This window comes from Podarcis erhardii (genome assembly GCF_964252035.2).
Source record: "Podarcis erhardii genome assembly, chromosome: 18".
Classification (NCBI taxonomy): Eukaryota; Metazoa; Chordata; class Lepidosauria; order Squamata; family Lacertidae; genus Podarcis; species Podarcis erhardii.
In genome coordinates, this window is record NC_138516.1 from 7,997,725 (window position 1) to 8,017,294 (window position 19,570).

The 19,570-nt window shown below is 48.2% G+C and overlaps 1 protein-coding gene across 4 annotated transcripts in view; it reads right to left on the minus strand.

Moving 5' to 3' along the window:
- The window catches only part of SBNO2 (strawberry notch homolog 2), a 107,704-nt gene that overhangs the window by 30,623 nt on the left and 57,511 nt on the right, over positions 1-19,570 (minus strand). For all 4 annotated transcript variants that reach the window (XM_081846029.1, XM_081846030.1, XM_081846028.1 and 1 more), the window contains 12 exons: positions 15,036-15,194; positions 12,786-12,884; positions 10,910-11,006; positions 9,929-10,089; positions 8,658-8,791; positions 7,310-7,400; positions 6,301-6,444; positions 5,679-5,796; positions 4,441-4,546; positions 3,172-3,325; positions 2,058-2,234; positions 783-880 (listed from right to left, as the gene is read on the minus strand). In XM_081846029.1, the coding sequence (XP_081702155.1) occupies positions 783-880; positions 2,058-2,234; positions 3,172-3,325; positions 4,441-4,546; positions 5,679-5,796; positions 6,301-6,444; positions 7,310-7,400; positions 8,658-8,791; positions 9,929-10,089; positions 10,910-11,006; positions 12,786-12,884; positions 15,036-15,194 (1,538 nt within the window). The remainder of the gene's footprint in view (positions 1-782; positions 881-2,057; positions 2,235-3,171; positions 3,326-4,440; positions 4,547-5,678; positions 5,797-6,300; positions 6,445-7,309; positions 7,401-8,657; positions 8,792-9,928; positions 10,090-10,909; positions 11,007-12,785; positions 12,885-15,035; positions 15,195-19,570) is intronic.

Consider the following 19,570-nt stretch of genomic DNA (forward strand, 5'->3'; position numbering starts at 1 on the left):
CAGATATTCATATTAAGCGCTGCCACTGTTTAATAATAATAATAATAATAATAATAATAATAATAATAATAATAATAATTTCATTATTTGTACCCCGCCCATCTGACTGGGTTACTCCCAGCCACTCTGGGAAGCTTCCAACATATAAAAGTAAAGTTAAAGGGACCCCTGACCATTTGGTCCAGTCGTGGCCGACTCTGGGGTTGCAGCGCTCACCTCGCTTTATTGGCCGAGGGAGCCGGCGTACAGCTTCCGGGTCATGTGGCCAGCAGGACTAAGCCGCTTCTGGCGAACCAGAGCAGCGCACAGAAATGCCGTTTACTTTCCCGCCGGAGCGGTACCTATTTATCTACTTGCACTTTGACGTGCTTTCGAACTGCTAGGTTGGCAAGAGCAGGGACCGAGCAATGGGAGCTCACCCCGTCGCGGGGATTCGAACCACCGACCTTCCGATCAGCAAGTCCTAGGCTCTGTGGTTTAACCCACAGCGCCACCCGCGTCCCGATGCTTCCAACATATATAAAAGAATATTTGACCCTAAAAAGCTTCCCCTATGCAGGGCTGCCTTCAGATGTCTTCTAAAGGTTGTATAGTTACTCATTTCCTTGACATCGGATGGGAGGGCACCAGCACCGAGAAGGCCCCGCTTCATTGCACAGGGGCAAAGCCCAGCCCAGTTGAGAGAGCTCAGGGGTGAGGCAGCCCCCAGCCTCCAAAATGCTGGGTTCTGAGAGGCCGCAGCGAGAAACAGGCCCTCCTTCCCCAGATGGGCACAAACTCACTCGGCAGCAGATACGAAGCAGGTCAGCTGCCCCTCGCTCGCGTCCAGGACCTCCCGGGTTCGGGCCTCGCCTGTCGACTGCAGGCCGATCACGACGCACTGCGAAAGGGGGGAGGAACCGAGAGAGGGTTTGTCTGGTAAAGATTATGTATGGCTCAGGTCCCCGTTTACAGGCATTCACAAACCCGAAAGCGGCACTTTAAAAGGCGCACACACACAAAACCAGCCCCCCCCATAAGAGTGGCTAGAGCAATCCCAGAATCCTTTGCGAGCGCGATTTCACGAGCCTTTGCACCAAATTTTGAGAGTTGAGAGTTTTAGCAGGAAGGTTTGGAGGGTGCTATTGTGGTGGAGTTTGATTTTTTTTTTAAAGGGGTTTTCAATGGTTTCCAGAGGTTTAGCAGGCGTTTTCAGGCTTTGTCAATGGCGCTCCCCGATATATGCATATTTCCTGTAAATGCATGGTGCCTCCGAATGTAACCCCCACATAAATGGGGGGTTGCCTGAATCTCATTTCACATATAACAGAGAAAACAGTTATAGCAGCAGATGAAAACTAAAAGGTGACAAGCGAAACTGGGGGTACAGTGGTTCCTTGGTTCTTGAACTTAATCCGTTCCAGGAGTACGTTCAACTCCCTAAACTGTTCTCACTTCTGGATTTTTGGCGTTTGGGAGCCAAAATGTACGAGTCCCAAGGCGTTCATGAGCCGAGGTACAACTGCATTGCTTTTGTTTGTTACTATGCTAGGTATTTTTGTGGTTTTATACTGTGATCCTTGGATGACGGGAGGTATAAAAATTCAATTAAGTAATAATAATACTGTTGTGTGTGGATCAAAATAACAAAGCCCAATTATAGAATATCGAAATTATCTGATTGTCAAGTCTAGTTTTAACTTGACCTAGCTTGGGTTGACTTGAAAACGATGCCTCTGCTTTATATGCAACAAAGAAATGCCAAACCATATTAAAAGGGTCTGGAGGTTCTAGCCCTGGTCAAAATCTCAAATGATGAGCATTTTCTTCCATTACAGATACCCTCCAGAATGAGTGGTACCAAGGGTCAAATTTTCGGCCAAGTTGCAATTACTATTTGAGCTTCCAGGATCGTATACCCAGCCTACTCTTTTGACAAAACCGGTTATCGTCAAAAATACCCGGCAGCGTTAATGTTGGGTGACAAACGATAGTTTCTTTAGGAGGTGTGGTCTCTCAGCCCTTCAGCAAACATCCAGCTCATCGAAGACTTTCGGGAAATTCTCTCTCTGTCTCACCTTGCCCTTGTTCAGTTCCTCCTTCGCCAACTCGACGAGACGCCGGACCTTTGCAGCAATGCAGAGGTACTTGAAGAAGCGCTGGTGGGCGGACCAGAACTGACCCCACAAAGATTTCCGGGACTCTAAGCCTATCAGGTCGGCAGCTTTCTGGAAAACCCCCAGGGCTTCTGCCCACTAGAGAGAGAATGAGAGAGAGAGAGGGAAATTAATTTTTCTGTTTTACCATTTAAAGTACAGTGGCACATAATATAATGTTTGAGGATTGGGAAAGATTGTGGAAGAAAGGGGTCAAGTTCACCACATGTACTTTGTTAAAGGAAAATATAATGAAAATGATGTATAGATGGTATTTGACGCCTGCAAAATTAGCAAAGATATATCATAATTGTGACAATATATGTTGGAAATGTAAAGAAAAGGAAGGAACCTTTTATCATATGTGGTGGACCCGTCCCAGCGTGAAAGACTTCTGGGAAAAGATGTATAATGAATTGAAAAAAATGTTGAAATATAGATTTATAAAGAAACCAGAGGCCTTTCTTCTTGGAATAACAGGTTTGGAACTACCCAAGAAAGATGTTAAATTGTTTTTGTATGCCACAACTGCTGCCCGTATTTTGTTAGCTAAAAAGACCAGAAGGAGGAGGAGTATCAGGAAGAGTGGAATAAATTTAATGATTATTTAGTTAAATTTGTTAAGTTAAACTAACTGAAAATAGCTTGCAGATACTTAATGGGCTTAGGATTTTATGTTAAGTGATGAATTAATATGTTTAATTCCATAAGGTGAAGATCTAAGGATGTTAATGTTTAAGTTAAATTTCATAAAAATTGAGATTTGGAAAACCGTTAAAAAGATATGCAATGAAATTCAACCAAGGGGAAGCAAGGAAGTCACTCAACAAAATTAATAACTGTAATTTTTAATAAGGCTATGATTTATGTTTGTTTGTCTTGTGTGCTTGTTTGTTTGTTTATAATATTGTGAAAACTAATAAAAAAAATTGGGGGAAAATAAAAGTACAGTGGTACCAAGGCGCAGCTTCCGATTGGCTGCAGGAAGCACTTAACGCTCCAGAAATTTTAACCCTTGCGTAAACTCCCTGCTTACCAGCTGAGCCGCCTTGTTGTAGACAAGCTTATACTCTGGGTCCAGTGGGATTTCCTCTATCCTGAAGGTGACCCCCGAAAAGCTGAGCTGCCGAGCGATGTACATCCCGCTCACTTTCATGTCCATGGCGACAATCTCCATTGCACCAACGCCCCTGGAGGGGAGACCAAAGCAGTCGTTGAGGAAGAGGGAAGACGGCTGAACTTCGGAACAGGACTCCCCGCCTGCCTCTGTCCATGCCCATCAAACCATCATGGCTCAAAAGGTGATGTTTGTTTGCTTCCGATCGCTTGTAACCCACAATTCAATTTCACAATTCAATCAGTTTATTACAGTCATAGACCAGCAGTCAGAGAATAGAATATTAAGTGGATAAAAAACAAAACAGATAATTTAAACAGATAAAAACTAAAAACAAATAAAAGCATTCAGTAAAACAGACAATTAAAACAATGTACAACAGTGAATTTAGACACACTGTGCAACAATAAACTATCCCGGGGAGTTGACTCAGAGTCACCCATGGAACAGGGTTTGGGGATTTTCATGCCGGACTATTTTGAGTTGGGCGATGGTCTGCGTCTACAGATTTGCACACAGAATCTGGCAACCATCCAGGTCTTCTTCTGGTCTTTGCCTAACAGCAAAAGGTCAATTTTTTGCTTTTGCGGGAGGTCGGCGAGCCTCACCAGTAGGGGATCAATGAACTTACTGCATGCCTCTTCGTAAAAGGGACATTTAAAGAATAAGTGTAAGCTTGTAACCCACTTTTTCCAAGTGAGGGTGTGCAAACGCTCGCAAAATTCACTGAAAAAATTGTGCAGCGGAAAAGGAAGAGGCTAGGAAATACTACTCCTTGAGAACAACGCTCCGCAGCCCCAAACAGCCTGAAGCAAAATAAGATTTGAAGGCAGTTTCGTACGTGCTTCCTGGTTTCCACTAACCGCAACTTGTTGCTACATGCAAGCCAAAAACCGTGGTTACGTAAACCACGGTTTATAGAGACAACTACCTAGGTTGAGAAATCACACAGGTTGATCTAAACTTCCTTCCGTAAATTTTCACTTGAACCAAACACAGTATGTCCTCGGCCAAACTAACCACAAACCAAAATAACTTTGTTGGTAAGAGAGGTGGGGAATATGTCAGGTCTGCAGTTCAGGTTGGGTTTAAAAATTGTGAGTCTGTTCACTTGTATAATTCGAAATTCTCACAGTGGCGGGAAGAAACGAAGGAGATGGAAAATCACCACCGCTTCCCCAAACATACCGCTTCTCGATGGCCGATAGGAAGTCGTCAAATGATCGGAAAGGGGTCCCTTCTCCCCAAATACCCAGACGGCTCATGTAAATCATGTTCTTTGGCTCGGAGGCACCTGTCAAGAGCAAAAGATGCTTAAAGGTCAGGAAAAGTTTGGTGCGACCTGACCAATCACTACCACTAATACCCCTCCACCGAATTCCGTTCTTTCCTCTGCAAATCACCCATTTTCTCCTGCTTGCATGTTTGGCATCGCTGCTGACTCTTCCCAGGCAATCTTGTGACTCTTGTTTACTTTGAGGTTGAATCCTGACAAAAGTACTGTTTTGGGGGGACGGGGGGTGGGCAGGTGTGGAGGACTCCCTGGTCCTGAATGGGGTAACTGTGCCCCATTCAGGAGTCATTTTGGACTCACAGCAGTCCATGGAGGCACAGGTCAATTCTGTGTCCAGGGCGGCTGTCTACCAGCTCCATCTGGTACACAGGATGAGACCCTCCCTGCCCACAGAATGCCTTGCCAGAGTGGTCCATGCTCTGGTTATCTCCCGCTTGGACTACTGCCATGCGCTCTCTGTGGGGCTACCTTTGAAGATGACCTGGAAACTACAACTAATCCAGAATGTAGCAGCTAGACTGGGGACTGGGAGTGGCTGCCAGGACCATATAACACCGGTCTTGAAAGACCTACATTGGCTCCCAGTACGTTTCCGAGCACAATTCAAAGTGTTGGTGCTGACCTTGAAAGCCTTAAACGGCCCAGTATCCCTGAAGGAGCGTCTCCACCCCCATTGTTCCCTCACTTGCAGAAGGGAATTTACTGGGAACCAGGCAGAGGGCCTTCTCAGTAGTGGCACCTGCCCTGTGGAATGCCCTCTCACCAGATGTCAAGGAAATAAACAACTACATGACTTTTAGAAGACATCTGAAGGCAGCCCTGTTTAGGGAAGTTTCAGTTGTTATTATTATATTATTATTTGCTGCCCCCTTATTTGGAGGACAGACATGTTTGCCCTGGGAAGATCCAGCAGCCGCCGAAAGGAAGGAGCCGCTCTGCTCATTAGGCGTAGCATTCAGCCAAGTCTGTGCAGGTTGTGTTTTTGCTATGAGAGAGGGAGTCAACTCCGACTTTGAGTTGCCTGATTACTGACCGGCACGCTCTCATGATACCAACCCATGATGGGCATACCTTTCCCCCCTCACTTATAGGTTCTCAAAGCAGCCACCCCCCACCGCCGACCAGAACTCACCTGTGGCACTGGCATAAACCACCCTTGCGAGAGGCAGCTTGTTCTGCAGGTCCAATACTGCTTTGCCCATCTTAGTAGAGCTGGCATTTTTGGCTTTGTGGCATTCATCAAACACAATCTGGAAGTGGGCACCCGTTAAGGATAGTAGGGAGAATGCGAGTAGCGAGTCAAATTACTGTATTTTTCGCTGTATAAGACGCACCAGACCACAAGACGCACCTAGTTTTTGAAACAAGGAGAGGAAGAGGGATCAATCCCTCTTGCTCTCCTGGCTCCACTTTGCTGGAGAGGCGCTGCGCAGCTTTCCCTCTCTGCGCAGGTCCCTTCAGCGAAGCGGGAGGAGAAACAGAGCCCCTTCCATTTCTCCTCCCGCTTTGCTGGAGAGGCGCTGAGCAGAGAGGGAGAGAATTCCCCCTGTTCTCCTCCTCTAAAACTAGGTGCGTCTTATAGAGCGAAAAATACAGTACGCAGCGGCATATATTTTAAGCCCCCCCCCCCCAGGGAAATATGCAAAGGAAGGCTCTTCGGAGCAAAAAAAGAGAGGCATGGAGCGTTGCAACATCGGAAAGACATGCGTGCACAAAGAACATGCGCAGAGCTCGGTTTATTTCTCTTAGGATACAACACCATCAAAATCTTCCTTGCACCAATCCAGAATCTGCTTCAAGCGGGTCCTGTGCTGGCCACCGGCTTGGCTTTCACCAATGAGGGCCGAGTAAGTGGCAAATAAGACTCCTTCCGAGGTAGCTGTGTCGCCGTATTTAATCTACAGTCAGTAGGGGGGAAAGAGCATATAAGCTACAGGACAATGATAACTGTGACTTTAAGGATGAATGGGAACCCTTTACCAAGTATCTGAAGACGCAATAAAGCGAACTGGACTCCTTGGCAGGTTTTGAATAAACATTCACAAACTTTTTATTGATAATAATCAGCTAAATAGTTTGAATATCTAGTCCGCGACAGGGTGAGCGCCTGTTGCTCGGTCCCTGCTCCTGCCCACCTAGCAGTTCGAAAGCACATCAAAGTGCAAGTAGATCAATAGGTTAATGGCGTTTCCGTGCGCTGCTCTGGTTCGCCAGAAGCGGCTTAGTCCTGATGGCCACATGACCCAGAAGCTGTACGCCGGCTCCCTCGGCCAGTAATGCGAGATGAGCGCCGCAACCCCAGAGTCGGCCACGACTGGACCTAATGGTCAGGGGTCCCTTTACCTTTACCTATATGTTGGAAGCTGCTTAGAGTAGCCAGAGTGGTACCTATTTATCTACTTGCACTTGAGGTGCTTTCGAACTGCTAGGTTGGCAGGAGCAGGGACTGAGCAACGCGAGCTCAACCCGTCGTGGGGATTCGAACCGTCGACCTTCTGATCAACAAGTCCTAGGCTCTGTGGTTTAACCCACAGCGCCACCCACATCCCGTATTGCAAATTAGATGGACTTATAATATACAGTTGGAAATTAGATGGGACTTATAATATACAGTTGGAAAAGTTACCTAAAAAAACCCACAGAGGGGAGGAGGAACAAACCTTGTGCAACTTTTATTACTTGTGATGCTGAGTGTCAAGGAATTTGTAAAATCTAATAAAAACTATTTAAAGAGAAAAAGAGAGAGAGACATGGCTCTCGTACCTTGTTTAAAGCATGCACAGGAATGTCAGGGGCGTTGATATCCTTCAGGTCCCTCTCGGCATCATACTTGAGATCGTTCGAGGCGCTGAACCTGACAAACAAGAGCAGGGAGCGTAAAGACCTGGGAGGATCTGTGGATCAGCGCAGAAGCGGTACTAAGGTAAAACCCCCGCTCGCTTTCATCTCTGGCCCCCGAAAGGTTGCCCAGAAGAAATCACAGCCCTTCCCCCCTTTTTATCCGCACAACAACCCTGCGAAGCAGGCTAGGCTGAGAGACAGGGGAGGTCCTGCCTCCTCCAGGTCACCCAGCAAGCTTCGTGGCCGAGTTGAACCCTGGTCTCTCCCGGGGGGTAGTCTGGCACTCTGAACACTACAATGCACTGACAATTTCCCCTCTGTAATATACATTTGTGTGCCTTGTTTTCACTGAGAGAGAGAGAGAGAGAGCGCGCGCGCCTCTGTGGTGTAATAGTGTTAAGTACGTTTCGAAGCACAATTCAAAGTGTTGGTGTTGATCTTTAAAGCCCTAAACGGCCCAGTATACCTGAAGGAGCGTCTCCACCCCCATCGTTCTGCCTGGACGCTGAGGTCCAGCTCTGAGGGCCTTCTGGCGGTTCCCTCCCTGCGAGAAGTAAGGTTGCAGGGATCCAGGCAGAGGGCCTTCTCGGTGGTGGAGCCCACCCTGTGGAACGCCCTCCCAGCAGATGTCAAGGCAATAAACAACTGTTTTACTTTTAAAAGAGAACTGAAGGCAGCCCTGTTTGGGAAGTTTTTAATGTTTTATTGTGTTTTTAATATTCAGTTGGAAGCCACCCAGAGTGGCTGGGGAAACCCAGCCAGATGGGCGGCGTATAAATAATAAATTATTATTATTATTATTATTATTATTATTATTATTATTATTATTATTATTACGATGACCTGGGGAGACCAGGGTTCGAATCCCTCCCTCGCAGGGTTCTTGTGAGGATGAAATGTGGAGGAGCAGGACCACGTACACCACCTTGAGCTACTTGGAACAAAAATAGGTGGTACGTAGAAATGCAATAAATGAAATAAAAAGGTTCCCAGTCTCTCCACCCTCTACTTAATACAATGCAAGCCTTGGAGAGCCTAGCTGGGAGGGATAATATGGTGATGAGAAAAGGGTCTGTACTGCCTCGTGACATATTAAAATACCGCCATCTGTTCTCCCCGCCCCCCAAAAAACCCCCACCAAAATGGCTGCTCAGAAGATAAACATCACGATGCAATTCCTGCAGGCGCAATGGCCTCATCGAGCCTCCAGAGCTCCAAGAAAGATCCTGGCTGAATGTCCGAACCTTCGAAACACGCCTTGCGCACTCACCACAGGGACTTTTTCCTCCCCTTCAGGTAGTTTTCGAAGATGATCCCTGCGACCGTCCGGCCTTTCCCGACACCGGCGCCGTCCCCGATGAGGAAGCCGGCTCTCTGCCCGTTGGGGAGCAGGACTTCGTGTTGCTGCACGTCCGGGAAAGGGAAAGCAGGGGGGGGGGGCAGGTTAGGAGGGGAGGGGTGGCGGCACGACCTTCCAGAAGTTGTGGAGCCAGAGGCAGTCCCTGGTTTCCCTGCCCCTGATTGAGGGAGCAGCATTTCTCGCTCTCAGGAAAGAATGCCTCTTTTAAATTCCTCTAATTATATCTGGAGGGATTCAAGGTTCCCCGTCTCTGATCAGAGAAGAGGCATTCCTTGCTCCCAGGAGAGAATGCCTCTTCTAAATGCCTCTAATTATATCTGGGGGGGGTGCAAGTTCCTGATGCTCCTGATCAAGAGAGAATGCCTCTTCTAAACAGAGGAATTATTCCTGCACGAAGCACAGAATACTGCTACTGTTCATTTATTTATATTTGTCGGTTGCTTCCTCTCGCAGAGTGGCCCATAGCGCCCGTCATTAAAAACCAGTTAAGGGCGCCCGTTTTTTTTTTTAAAAAAATGCGGCAGCTAGACTGGTGACTGGGAGTGGCCGCCGGGACCTGAGAGATCTGCATTGGCTCCCACTATGTTTCCGAGCACAATTCAAAGTGTTGGTGCTGACCTTGAAAGCCCTAAACGGCCTCGGCCCAGTATACCTGAAGGAGCATCTCCACCTCCATTGTTCTACCTGGACGCTGAGGTCCAGCACCGAGGGCCTTCTGGTGGTTCCCTCCCTGCGAGAAGTGAGGTTATGGGGAACCAGGCAGAGGGCCTTCTTGGTGGTGGCGCCCGCCCTGTGGAATGCTCCCTCATCAGATGTCAAGGAAATACACAACTTTCTGACTTTTAGAAGACATCTGAAGGCAGCCCTGTTTAGTGAAGTTTTTAATATTTAATGATGTACTGTTTTTAACTCTTGATTGGGAGCCGCCCAGAGTGGCTGGGGAAACTCAACCAGATGGGTGGGGTATAAATAATAAATTATTATTATTATTATTCTAAAATCTAAACAGGCTAAAGCAGTGTTGGTCAGCACAGACAATCTGGAACACAGCTTCCTATGTCGCTATTACAAACCTAACTGGAACTTCAAAAAGCTCTGGTATGGCTTCCTGCAAAGCTGGCAGGCGTTAAGTAACCGCCTCCCACATACCTGGAAGGCCTAAATAATCGCTTCCCGCATACCTGGCAGGCGTAGGTAATCGCTTCCAGCTGTAGTGCAGAGAGTAATCCGTTGTCAGCGGTTGAGGCAGGGAGGGAGACGGTGTAGGTGACGTCCGGAGGGGGGACGCTGGAGAGGGTGCTCGTCTCCACCACTCGGTCGGGGTGCTGCTTCCCCAGCTTGGCTGGAAAGGTGAAAGGGGGGGGGGAATTGTCAGCTGTTTTGACATTTGTCACCCCTGCTGTCTGCTTCCTGCAGTGGCAGCGCTGTGTTTTTGCAATTAATCGTGGCCTTCCCCAACTTGCATAAGGGAGGGTGATTAATAATAATGATAATGGTAATAATACCAAGGTAAAAAAAGGTAAAGGACCCCTGGCAGTTAAGTCCAGTCGCGAACAACTCTGGGGTTGCGGCGCTCATCTCGCTTTACTGGCCGAGGGAGCCGGCGTACAGCTTCCGGGTCATGTGGCCAGCAGGACTAAGCCGCTTCTGGCAAAACCAGAGCAGCACACAGAAACACCGTTTACCTTCCTGCCGGAGCGGTACCTATTTATCTACTTGCACTATGACGTGCTTTCGAACTGCTAGGTTGGCAGGAGCAGGGACCGAGCAACGGAAGCTCACCCTGTCGTCGCGGGGATTCGAACCGCCGACCTTCCGATCGGCAAGCCCAAGGCTCAGTGCTTTAGACCACAGTGCCACCCACGTCCCCGAGAACCAAGGTACCACTGTAGTAAATAATAATAATAATAAACATGCTAGCTGTGCCACAACTCTGATATTACATGAGCTGCTTCTGTGAGCCTGTTTGGCTGGGATAAAGAAACCAAACCCTTTAAAAAACCCTTTTAACGCTGTACTGTTTTAACACTTGATTGGGAGCCGCCCAGAGTGCCTGAGGAAACTCAGCCAGATGGGCAGGGTATAAATAATAAATTATTATTATTATTATTATTATTATTAAAATACAATATATCAAGGCAAGGGCTCCGCACCCCTCTTACATTTGGAAGGGACATAGTCAGCATATGTCTCCGCATGGCCCAGCTCCTCCGCTTCATCATCGTCCCCTTCTTCCTCCTCCTCTACCTGAGTTTGGGACTGGAACAGGGGGGGGGGGAACGGTAGAGTCACAAACATGTTAGGCGGGCATCTTCCAAGGAATGCAAGCCAGGAGGAGCATTAAGAAGAACCCATCTAACCCCAGCATCTTGCTGTCACGGCGACCGACCAGAGGCCCCGATGGGAAACCACTGCGAGCAGGACTCGAACCCAATATGGGATTTGGAAGCATCGCCGCCTGTGACTGTGCCTCCGTTGCAGCTGGTAAAAAGTAAAGGGACCCCTGACCATTAGGTCCAGTCGTGACCGACTCTGGATTAAGCCAGCAGGATTAAGCCGCTTCTGACGAACCAGAGCAGCGCACGGAAATGCCGTTTACCTTCCTGCCGGAGCGGTACTTATTTATCTACTTGCACTTTGACATGCTTTTGAACTGCTAGGTTGGCAGGAGCTGGAACTGAGCAATGGGAGCTCAACCCATCATTGCGGGGATTCAAACCACCGACCTTTAGATCGGCAAGTCCTAGGCTCTGTGGTTTAATCCACAGCGCCACCCGCATCCCTTTAGTATACATGCTCTGCTCTAAATTATTTTGTTTGATACGCTGGAATCAGCATGTGGGTCACTTACACCGCAATCGTATGCCTGTCTACTGGGAAGTAAGCCCCAGAGTTAAACTGGGCTTACTCCCTGGTAGGTGTGCAGGATTGCCGCCTTAGTGGGGAACAATATGAATGTTTAGTGTTCTGCATAACGCTTTGTGGTCCCCACATTGAAAGGAAGCTTTCAAAACGGCCACCAGCCAGCCAGCACCTTCAAGCTTCACTGCCTCTATTTTGGATAAAAGGTAAAGGTAAAGGGACCCCTGACCATTAGGTCCATTGTGGCCGACTCTGGGGTTGCGGCGCTCATCTCGCTTTACTGGCCGAGGAAGCCGGCGTACAGCTTCCGGGTCATGTGGCCAGCAGGACTAAGCTGCTTCTGGCGAACCAGAGCAGCGCACGGAAACGGCGTTTACCTTCCCGCCGGAGTGGTACCTATTTATCTACTTGCACTTTGACATACTTTTGAACTGCTAGGTTGGCAGGAGCTGGAACTGAGCAATGGGAGCTCAACCCATCATTGCGGGGATTCGAACTGCCAACCTTCTGATCGGCAAGTCCTAGGCTCAGTGGTTTAACCCACAGCACCACCTCTATTTTGGATAGTATTTCATAAATGCCTGTAAGGAGTCCTTACTGGATAGAGGCTTTTGGAGGTTTTCTTTACTGCTTTATGCATCTTTTGTATGTATAAACCAATGGTCATGAATGAGATATGACTGACTGTTATTTGCCTCTGGAAACAATCTTCATTTTGGTTGTGTATTTCTTTAGATTAATGCCGCGGTTCTCAACCTGTGAGTCCCCAGATGTTGTTGGACTACAACTCCCATCATCCCTAGCTAGCAAGGCCAGAGCTCAGGGATGATGAGCGTTGTAGTCCAACAACATCCGCGGACCCACAGGTTGAGAACCACTGGATTCCTGCTTAAGGAAGTATTACCCAAGTTCACCCAAGTTAAATGGATTCCTGCTTAAGGAAGTATTACCCAAGTTCACAGGACTGGGATTATAAAAAAAGAGTAATGGAAATGGTAGAAATATATGGCTGTGACCCAGTAAGGCAAGCCTGATGTGCTCAGATGTGTGTAGGTACTGTTCTAAAATGTGGCATCAGAACAGGCTGCGGAGTCTATTATGGCATTCATCGGTTCTGGAAAAGACAACGGTGGCTTGAAATGAATCTCCGAGACCCGGCAGAAAACCACTCCTCACCTGAACGGTGGAAAGAAGAGAGGTATCTTGAGGAGCGGCTGTGAGGTGACTGTCAATGCCCTGTAGCCCTTCTAAGCCTTCCAAATCCGGAGGCAATCGCTGAGGAGGAAAGGGGAAAGGCAGGAGAAGAATAAAAATATGAGGCTTGGGAAACTGTATTCGCTGCCATTACAAGGGTGTCCCCGGACCTTAAATTGAGGCTCATGCAACAAAAAATAATATTTAGAATACACTGGACCCCGTTACGTTTGTTTTAAAAAGGGCTATCTAAGGTACCTAACTGTTGGAGATGCAGTAGCGATAGTGGTCCTCTTTTTCGTTGTCCTGTATTGAAAGATTTTTGCTGTTGTTGTGGGAGATAAATGCAATAAATGATCTCTTCCGCTGACCTGCTGGAGGGGCCGGCCAAATGGAGATGCCGGACAGCATTCATTCATCACAGGGGACAACAGAGGAGTTTGCCGAGGTCCAGTGCAGAGGGCCTTCTCGGTGGTGGCACCCGCCCTGTGGAACGCCCTCCCACCAGATGTCACAGAGAACAACAACTATCCGACTTTTAAAAGACATCTGAAGGCAGCCCTGTTTAGGGAAGCTTTTAATGTTTAATATTTTGTTGGAAGCCGCCCAGAGTGACTGGGGAAACCCAGCCAGATGGGCGGAGTATAAATAATAATAATAGTTGTTGTTGTTGTTAGGTAAAGGTAAAGGGACCCCTGACCATTAGGTCCAGTGGTGGCCGACTCTGGGGTTGTGGCGCTCATCTCGCTTTACTGGCCAAGAGAGCCGGCGTACAGCTTCTGGGTCATGTGGCCAGCAGGACTAAGCCCCTTCTGGCGAACCAGAGCAGCGCACGGAAACGCCGTTTACCTTCCCGCCGGAGTGGTACCTATTGATCTACTTGCACTTTGACGTGCTTTCGAACTGCTAGGTTGGCAGGAGCAGGGACCGACCAATGGGAGCTCACCCCATCATTGCGGGGATTCGAACCGCCGACCTTCTGACTGGCAAGCCATAGGCTCTGTGGTTTAACCCACAGTGCCACCTGTTACTATTATTATTATAAAAGTTTTGTGATTGCCTCGACCTGACTTAGGATGAAGGGCGAGCAATAAAATAAGGATATCATGTAAAATAAATCAAGCTATAAATAATGAGCCCCGCACTTCACTAGTTCTCTTCCTTTCCCATTCCATTTCTTTCAATTATTATTTATTATTACTAATATGGTGGTACCTTGGTTCTCGAACTTAATCCATTCTGGGAGTCCAATCGACTCCCAAAACGGTTCAAAAACCAAGGCACGGCTTCTGATTGGCTGCAGGAGCTTCCTGCGCTCAATCGGAAGCTGTGTCGGACGTTTGGCTTTTGAAAAACGTTCGCCAACCGGAACACTCACTTCCAGGTTTGCTGCATTTGGGAGCAGATTTGTTCGGGAGCCAAGCTGTTCGACTACCAAGGTATCGCTGCAATGATGACTGGTTATTTTTAAACCCCAATTCTTCCTTCCTCGTCGCCTTATGACTCCCAACATTTCTGGGCCAAGTAGTAATTGCGTCTTAAAGAGAGAGATTGTGCATCTATCTGGTTTCTACTCCGCGAGGATGTGATCGACCTAACTGTGCTCCTTCACCCTTGGGCTTTGGGTAATCAAAGTCAACCAGGGAATTTTCATCTCCCAAGCCCTCCCTAGACACACAAACACACCCATAACAACTACAGAGATTCCAGACCAAAGTGCCTTTTCCTTAGACTTCGCAGAAGCCAAATGGCTATAAAACGGCTTTGAGACAAGAGAGGTTTGCGAGGCATTCCTGAAGCAGAAGTGAAATATGGGAAGATCAGGCAGGCACAAATACACGGCAATTATTTCCCTTTTTTAAAAGGGTGGCTTTCTTTGTTTCTCTCTCTCTCTTTCTTTTTTTTTAAAGCCTCTTCCATTACTGGAAGCCTGAGTCACAATTACCAACAGGAAGCTGGACAGGAAAGCAGGGGAAGTTTTGTGCGTTTCAAAGCCCAGCGGCGTCAAGCCTGCAGGTAGCTGCGGGTTTTGTTCCTATCAGCGGGGACTGATTAATTGGCCCACCCATCGGTGCCGCTCATACGGGCAAGTCTGAAAGCGCCTGGTTTCACCAGACGGGGCAATGGGGGAAAGGAAGTTAGGAGCACCGCTGCCAATTATTGCAGGAGGTTGTGTGAAGTTTACGGGAAGGCGTTGCAACAGAGCAAAGGGTGGGAAGGCCAGGGGCAGACCTCTATTTGGTTCTGCTGCGGGGTGATGTCCCATATCGTCGGCACGCGGCTGAGGCTGTCAGCAGGGAGGAATTCCTGAGCGTCGGCGATGTCCGAGAGGGAGTCGGCCGGGGAGGAGAAGAGGGAGTTGCTGGAGAGATCGGTGGGGAACGTAGATTCCTGGAGAGAGAGAGAGAGAGAGAGAGAGAGAGAGAGAGAGAGAGAGGATCGTGAAATACAGCTGTGCCACCCTGGCACCCACCAGAACACTGAATCACAGACTACTCATAGTGTTGGGAGGGATTGCCAGAGCTCATCTAGACCAACCCCCAGCAATGCATGAACCGCAACTCAAGATTCCTTGAGAGGCACCCAACCTCTGCTTAAAAACCTCTCGAGTAGGATCGCTGCCTTGTTAATAGTGTTTTCGGAGATTGTTTTTTACTTATCATCTGCTAATTATTCCAGGATAAAGGTAAAGGGACACCTGACCATTAGGTCCAGTCGTGGCCAACTGGGGTTGCAGCGCTCATCTCGCTTTATTGGCCGAGGGAGCTGGCGTACAGCTTCCGGGTAATGCGGCTAGCATGACTAAGCTGCTTCTGGCGAACCAGAGCAGCGCACGGAAACGCCGTTTACCTTCCCGCCGGAGCGGTACCTATTTATCTTCTTGCGTTGGTGTGCTTTCGAACTGCTAGGTTGGCAGGAGCAGGGACCGAGCAACGGGAGATCACCCCGTCATTGCGGGGATTCGAACTGCTGACCTTCTGATCGGCAAGTCCTAGGATCTGTGGTTTAACCCACAGCGCCACCCAGATACCCCCACCCTAAATGTTGTGAGCCACCCTGAGACCTACAGATGGAGAGCATTATATAAATTTAATAAATAACAGCAACAGCAATATCCGGCCGATAGAATTAGATGGGAGCGTAGGAGGCTCTGTATTTGCAAGAGAAAGGGATGTCACGAGAAGGATCGGGGCAAGCTGTTTGCACAGGTCAGAAGCTGCCCTCGGCTCGCAATTAAAAGAGGCACGGGTTTAAAAATAAAACAAAACAGCAATTAAGAGAGAAAAAAGTTTCGCCAGTTAAACGCCGGATGTTCTGGTTGTTCCTTGCCGCATGCCAGCTTCCTGGTGCTACACCTGTGGAGCAGAGGACCTGCTGGGCATACAGAAGGAGCCAGGGTCCGTCCCCGGTGGTATCTGCAGGTCTAGAAATCCCCCAAGTGTGCTTTTTTGAATTGTGACCGAACAGGTTGGCAACCGAACAATTCCCTGCCTTAAATCGTGGAGAGCCACTGTAAACCGCCATAGGCTAGATGGACCCAACGATTTGACTCTGTATAAGAGCCACCTCCTGTTTAAATCAGAACTTCAGTTTTGATAGAGGACTTTGTCATTTCCTTTTCTTCTTCTTTTTCTTTCTTTTCTTTATTCTCTTCCTTTCCTCCTCTTTCTTTCTGTTTCCCTTTCTTAGATCAGTGTGGTTTTTACTGTATCTCACGTGGAAAACTTTCAATAAAATTTGATTGTAAAAAAACAACAACCAACAACTTTCGTTATGAATCTTGTGCTATCGTTTCTAAAGGGGAACATGGCAGCTCAGGCTCAATCCAGAGGTTTTGTTTTAAAAGACTATCAATCTTTTAAATAACAAATTAAGAAAAGAGGGGGGGAGGCCTTTCCAGGCAAAGCTGGAGAGCTACTGTCAGTTCGGTCTGACTCAGTATAATGTAGCTTTCCTGTGTTCACTTACGGGTTTGTGAATAACCTTTATACCAGGCATAGGCAAACTTGGCCCTCCAGATGTTTTGGGACTACAGCTCCCATCATCCCTGACCACTGGTCCTGTTAGCTAGGGATGATGGGAGTTGTAGTCCCAAAATATCTGGAGGGCCGAGTTTGCCTATGCCTGCTTTATACAGTGGTACATCGGAAGTCAAACAGAATTGGTTCCAGAAGTCCGTTCGACTTCCAAAACACTCGGAAACCAAAGCACAGATTCTGATTGGCTGCAGGAAGCTCAAGGCAGTACATGCTCAAGGCAGCTCGTCTCCGCCCGCCCCCAACCTGCCATTTTAGGGTCTCCCTAAATAGTTGCCCAGGGACGCGGGTGGCGCTGTGGGTTAAACCACAGAGCCTAGGGCTTGCCGATCAGAAGGTCGGCGGTTCGAATCCCCACAATGACGGGGTGAGCTCCCGCTGCTCGGTCCCTGCTCCTGCCAACCTAGCAGTTCGAAAGCACGTCAAAGTGCAAGTAGATAAATAGGTACCACTCTGGCGGGAAGGTAAGCGGCGTTTCCGTGTTCTGCTCTGGTTCGCCAGAAGTGGCTTAGTCATGCTTGCCACATGACCCGGAAGCTGTATGCCGGCTCCCTCGGCCAGTAAAGGGAGATGAGCACCGCAACCCCAGAGTCGGCCACGACTGGACCTAATGGTCAGGGGTCCCTTTACCTTTTTTAATTTAAGGGGAGAGGGAGGGAATTCACGAGCCTGAAGTCTGGTGTGTGTTTGTACACACACGGAGAGATGTACCATATTTTTTGCTCTATAAGACTCACTTTTCCCCTCCTAAAAAGTAAGGGGAAATGTGTGTGCGTCTTACGGAGCGAATGCAGGCTGCGCAGCTATCCCAGAAGCCAGAACAGCAAGAGGGGTTGCTGCTTTCACTGCGTAGCGATCCCTCTTGCTGTTCTGGCTTCTGAGATTCAGAATATTTTTCCCCCTCCTCCAAAAACTAGGTGCGTCTTGTGGTCTGGTGCGAAAAATACGGTGATTTCATTTGCATGCCACCTTTCCAGAGTTTCAAAGCATGCTCAAGGCAGCTTACAACATGAAAAAGCGCACAGCGGCAACGTGGCCAAATCAGCCGTAAACAACAAAAGAAGCACTGAGAAGCACGCAACCAAGCTGAACAATTTCCACATCAATCACAAGACCTGAAATGAAGATGCAAAAAGCCAGCAGCAACAAGCCTCCCAAGACACACACACACACACACACAGAGAGAGAGAGAGAGAGAGAGAGAGAGAGAGAAAAGGAGCAGCTTTCCGAATTACACATGCACCCCCCTCTATTTCAAAATACTAATCCAGAGACCTTCACACATCACAACACAGAACTTCTTTGACGGAAGGTGCTTGCGAATGAACCTGCCAGACTTCAGCCTGCAAAGCGCAGGGTCCACCACTGAAGCACAGCCACATCCTGCTTCCTTCTGGAACTTGGGAGGACCCCCCGAGGGCCATCTAGTCCAACCCTCTGCAATGTAGGAAATCTCAACATGAGGTTCCCCCGTCCAATCAGGAACCATCCCGGACCCTGCTGAGCTTTCTAAAATGTGCCATTGGTTTTATTGCTGGGCGGCTTCCAAAAGAATATTAAAATACAGTAATACATCAAACATTAAAAGCTTCCCTGAACAGGGCTGCCTTCAGATGTCTTCTAAAAGTCTGGTAGTTGTTGTTCTCTTTGACATCTGCTGGGAGGGCGTTCCACAGGGCGGGCGCCACCACCGAGAAGGCCCTCTGCCTGGTTCCCTGTAGCTTTGCTTCTCGCAATGAGGGAACCGCCAGAAGGCCCTCGGTGCTGGACCTCAGCGTCCGGGCTGAACGATAGGGGTGGAGACGCTCCTTCAGGTATACTGGACCGAGGCCGTTTAGGGCTTTCAAGGTCAGCACCAACACTTTGAATTGTGCTCGGAAACATACTGGGAGCCAATGTAGGTCTTTCAAGACCGGTGTTATATGGTCTCGGCGGCCGCTCCCTGTCACCAGTCTATTGCTGCAGGAATTCCTTGAGTTGCCGTATTCCCAAAAGTGATAAATAGATCAAAGTTGTTAAGCTTTTTTTGGGGGGGGGATCTCTTCCATCCACCCCCCAAAATGGGGGGGGGCGCTTTTCTTTATTATTTTTTCAATCGCCCTACTTGACATACATCAGAGTTTTCCCATGCATTTTGCCGATTCAGCAAAAATCCGCCCAGGTGCCATTTCCTGCCCGATTCCCAGACAAGGGCCTTCTCAGTAGTGGCGCCCACCCTGTGGAACGCTCTCCCGTGAGATGTCAAGGAAATAAAAAACTACCTGACTTTTAGAAGACATCTGAAGGCAGCCCAGTTTACGGAAGTTTTTAATGTTTGATGTCTTATCGTGTTTTTAATATTCTGTTGGGAGCCGCCCAGAGTGGCTGGGGAGACCCAGCCAGATGGGCGGGGTAAAAATTTATGGTGATGATCATGTTGTTGTTAATGATGATGATGATTATCACTACTACTACTACTACTACAGTATTTTAAGAAACAAAACAAAATGAATTCCTATGCCCCACAAATAACCCAGAGATGCATTTTAAATAAAGGCACACATTCTACTCATGTAAAAACACCAGGCAGGCCCCACAAATAACCCAGAGATGCCTTTTAAATAAAAGGACACATTCTACTCATGTAAAAACATGCTGATTCCCAGACCCTCCGCAGGTCGGATTGAGAAGGCGATTGGGCCAGATCCGGCGCCCGGGCCTTAGTTTGCCTACCCATGGCTTAAAGGGTCA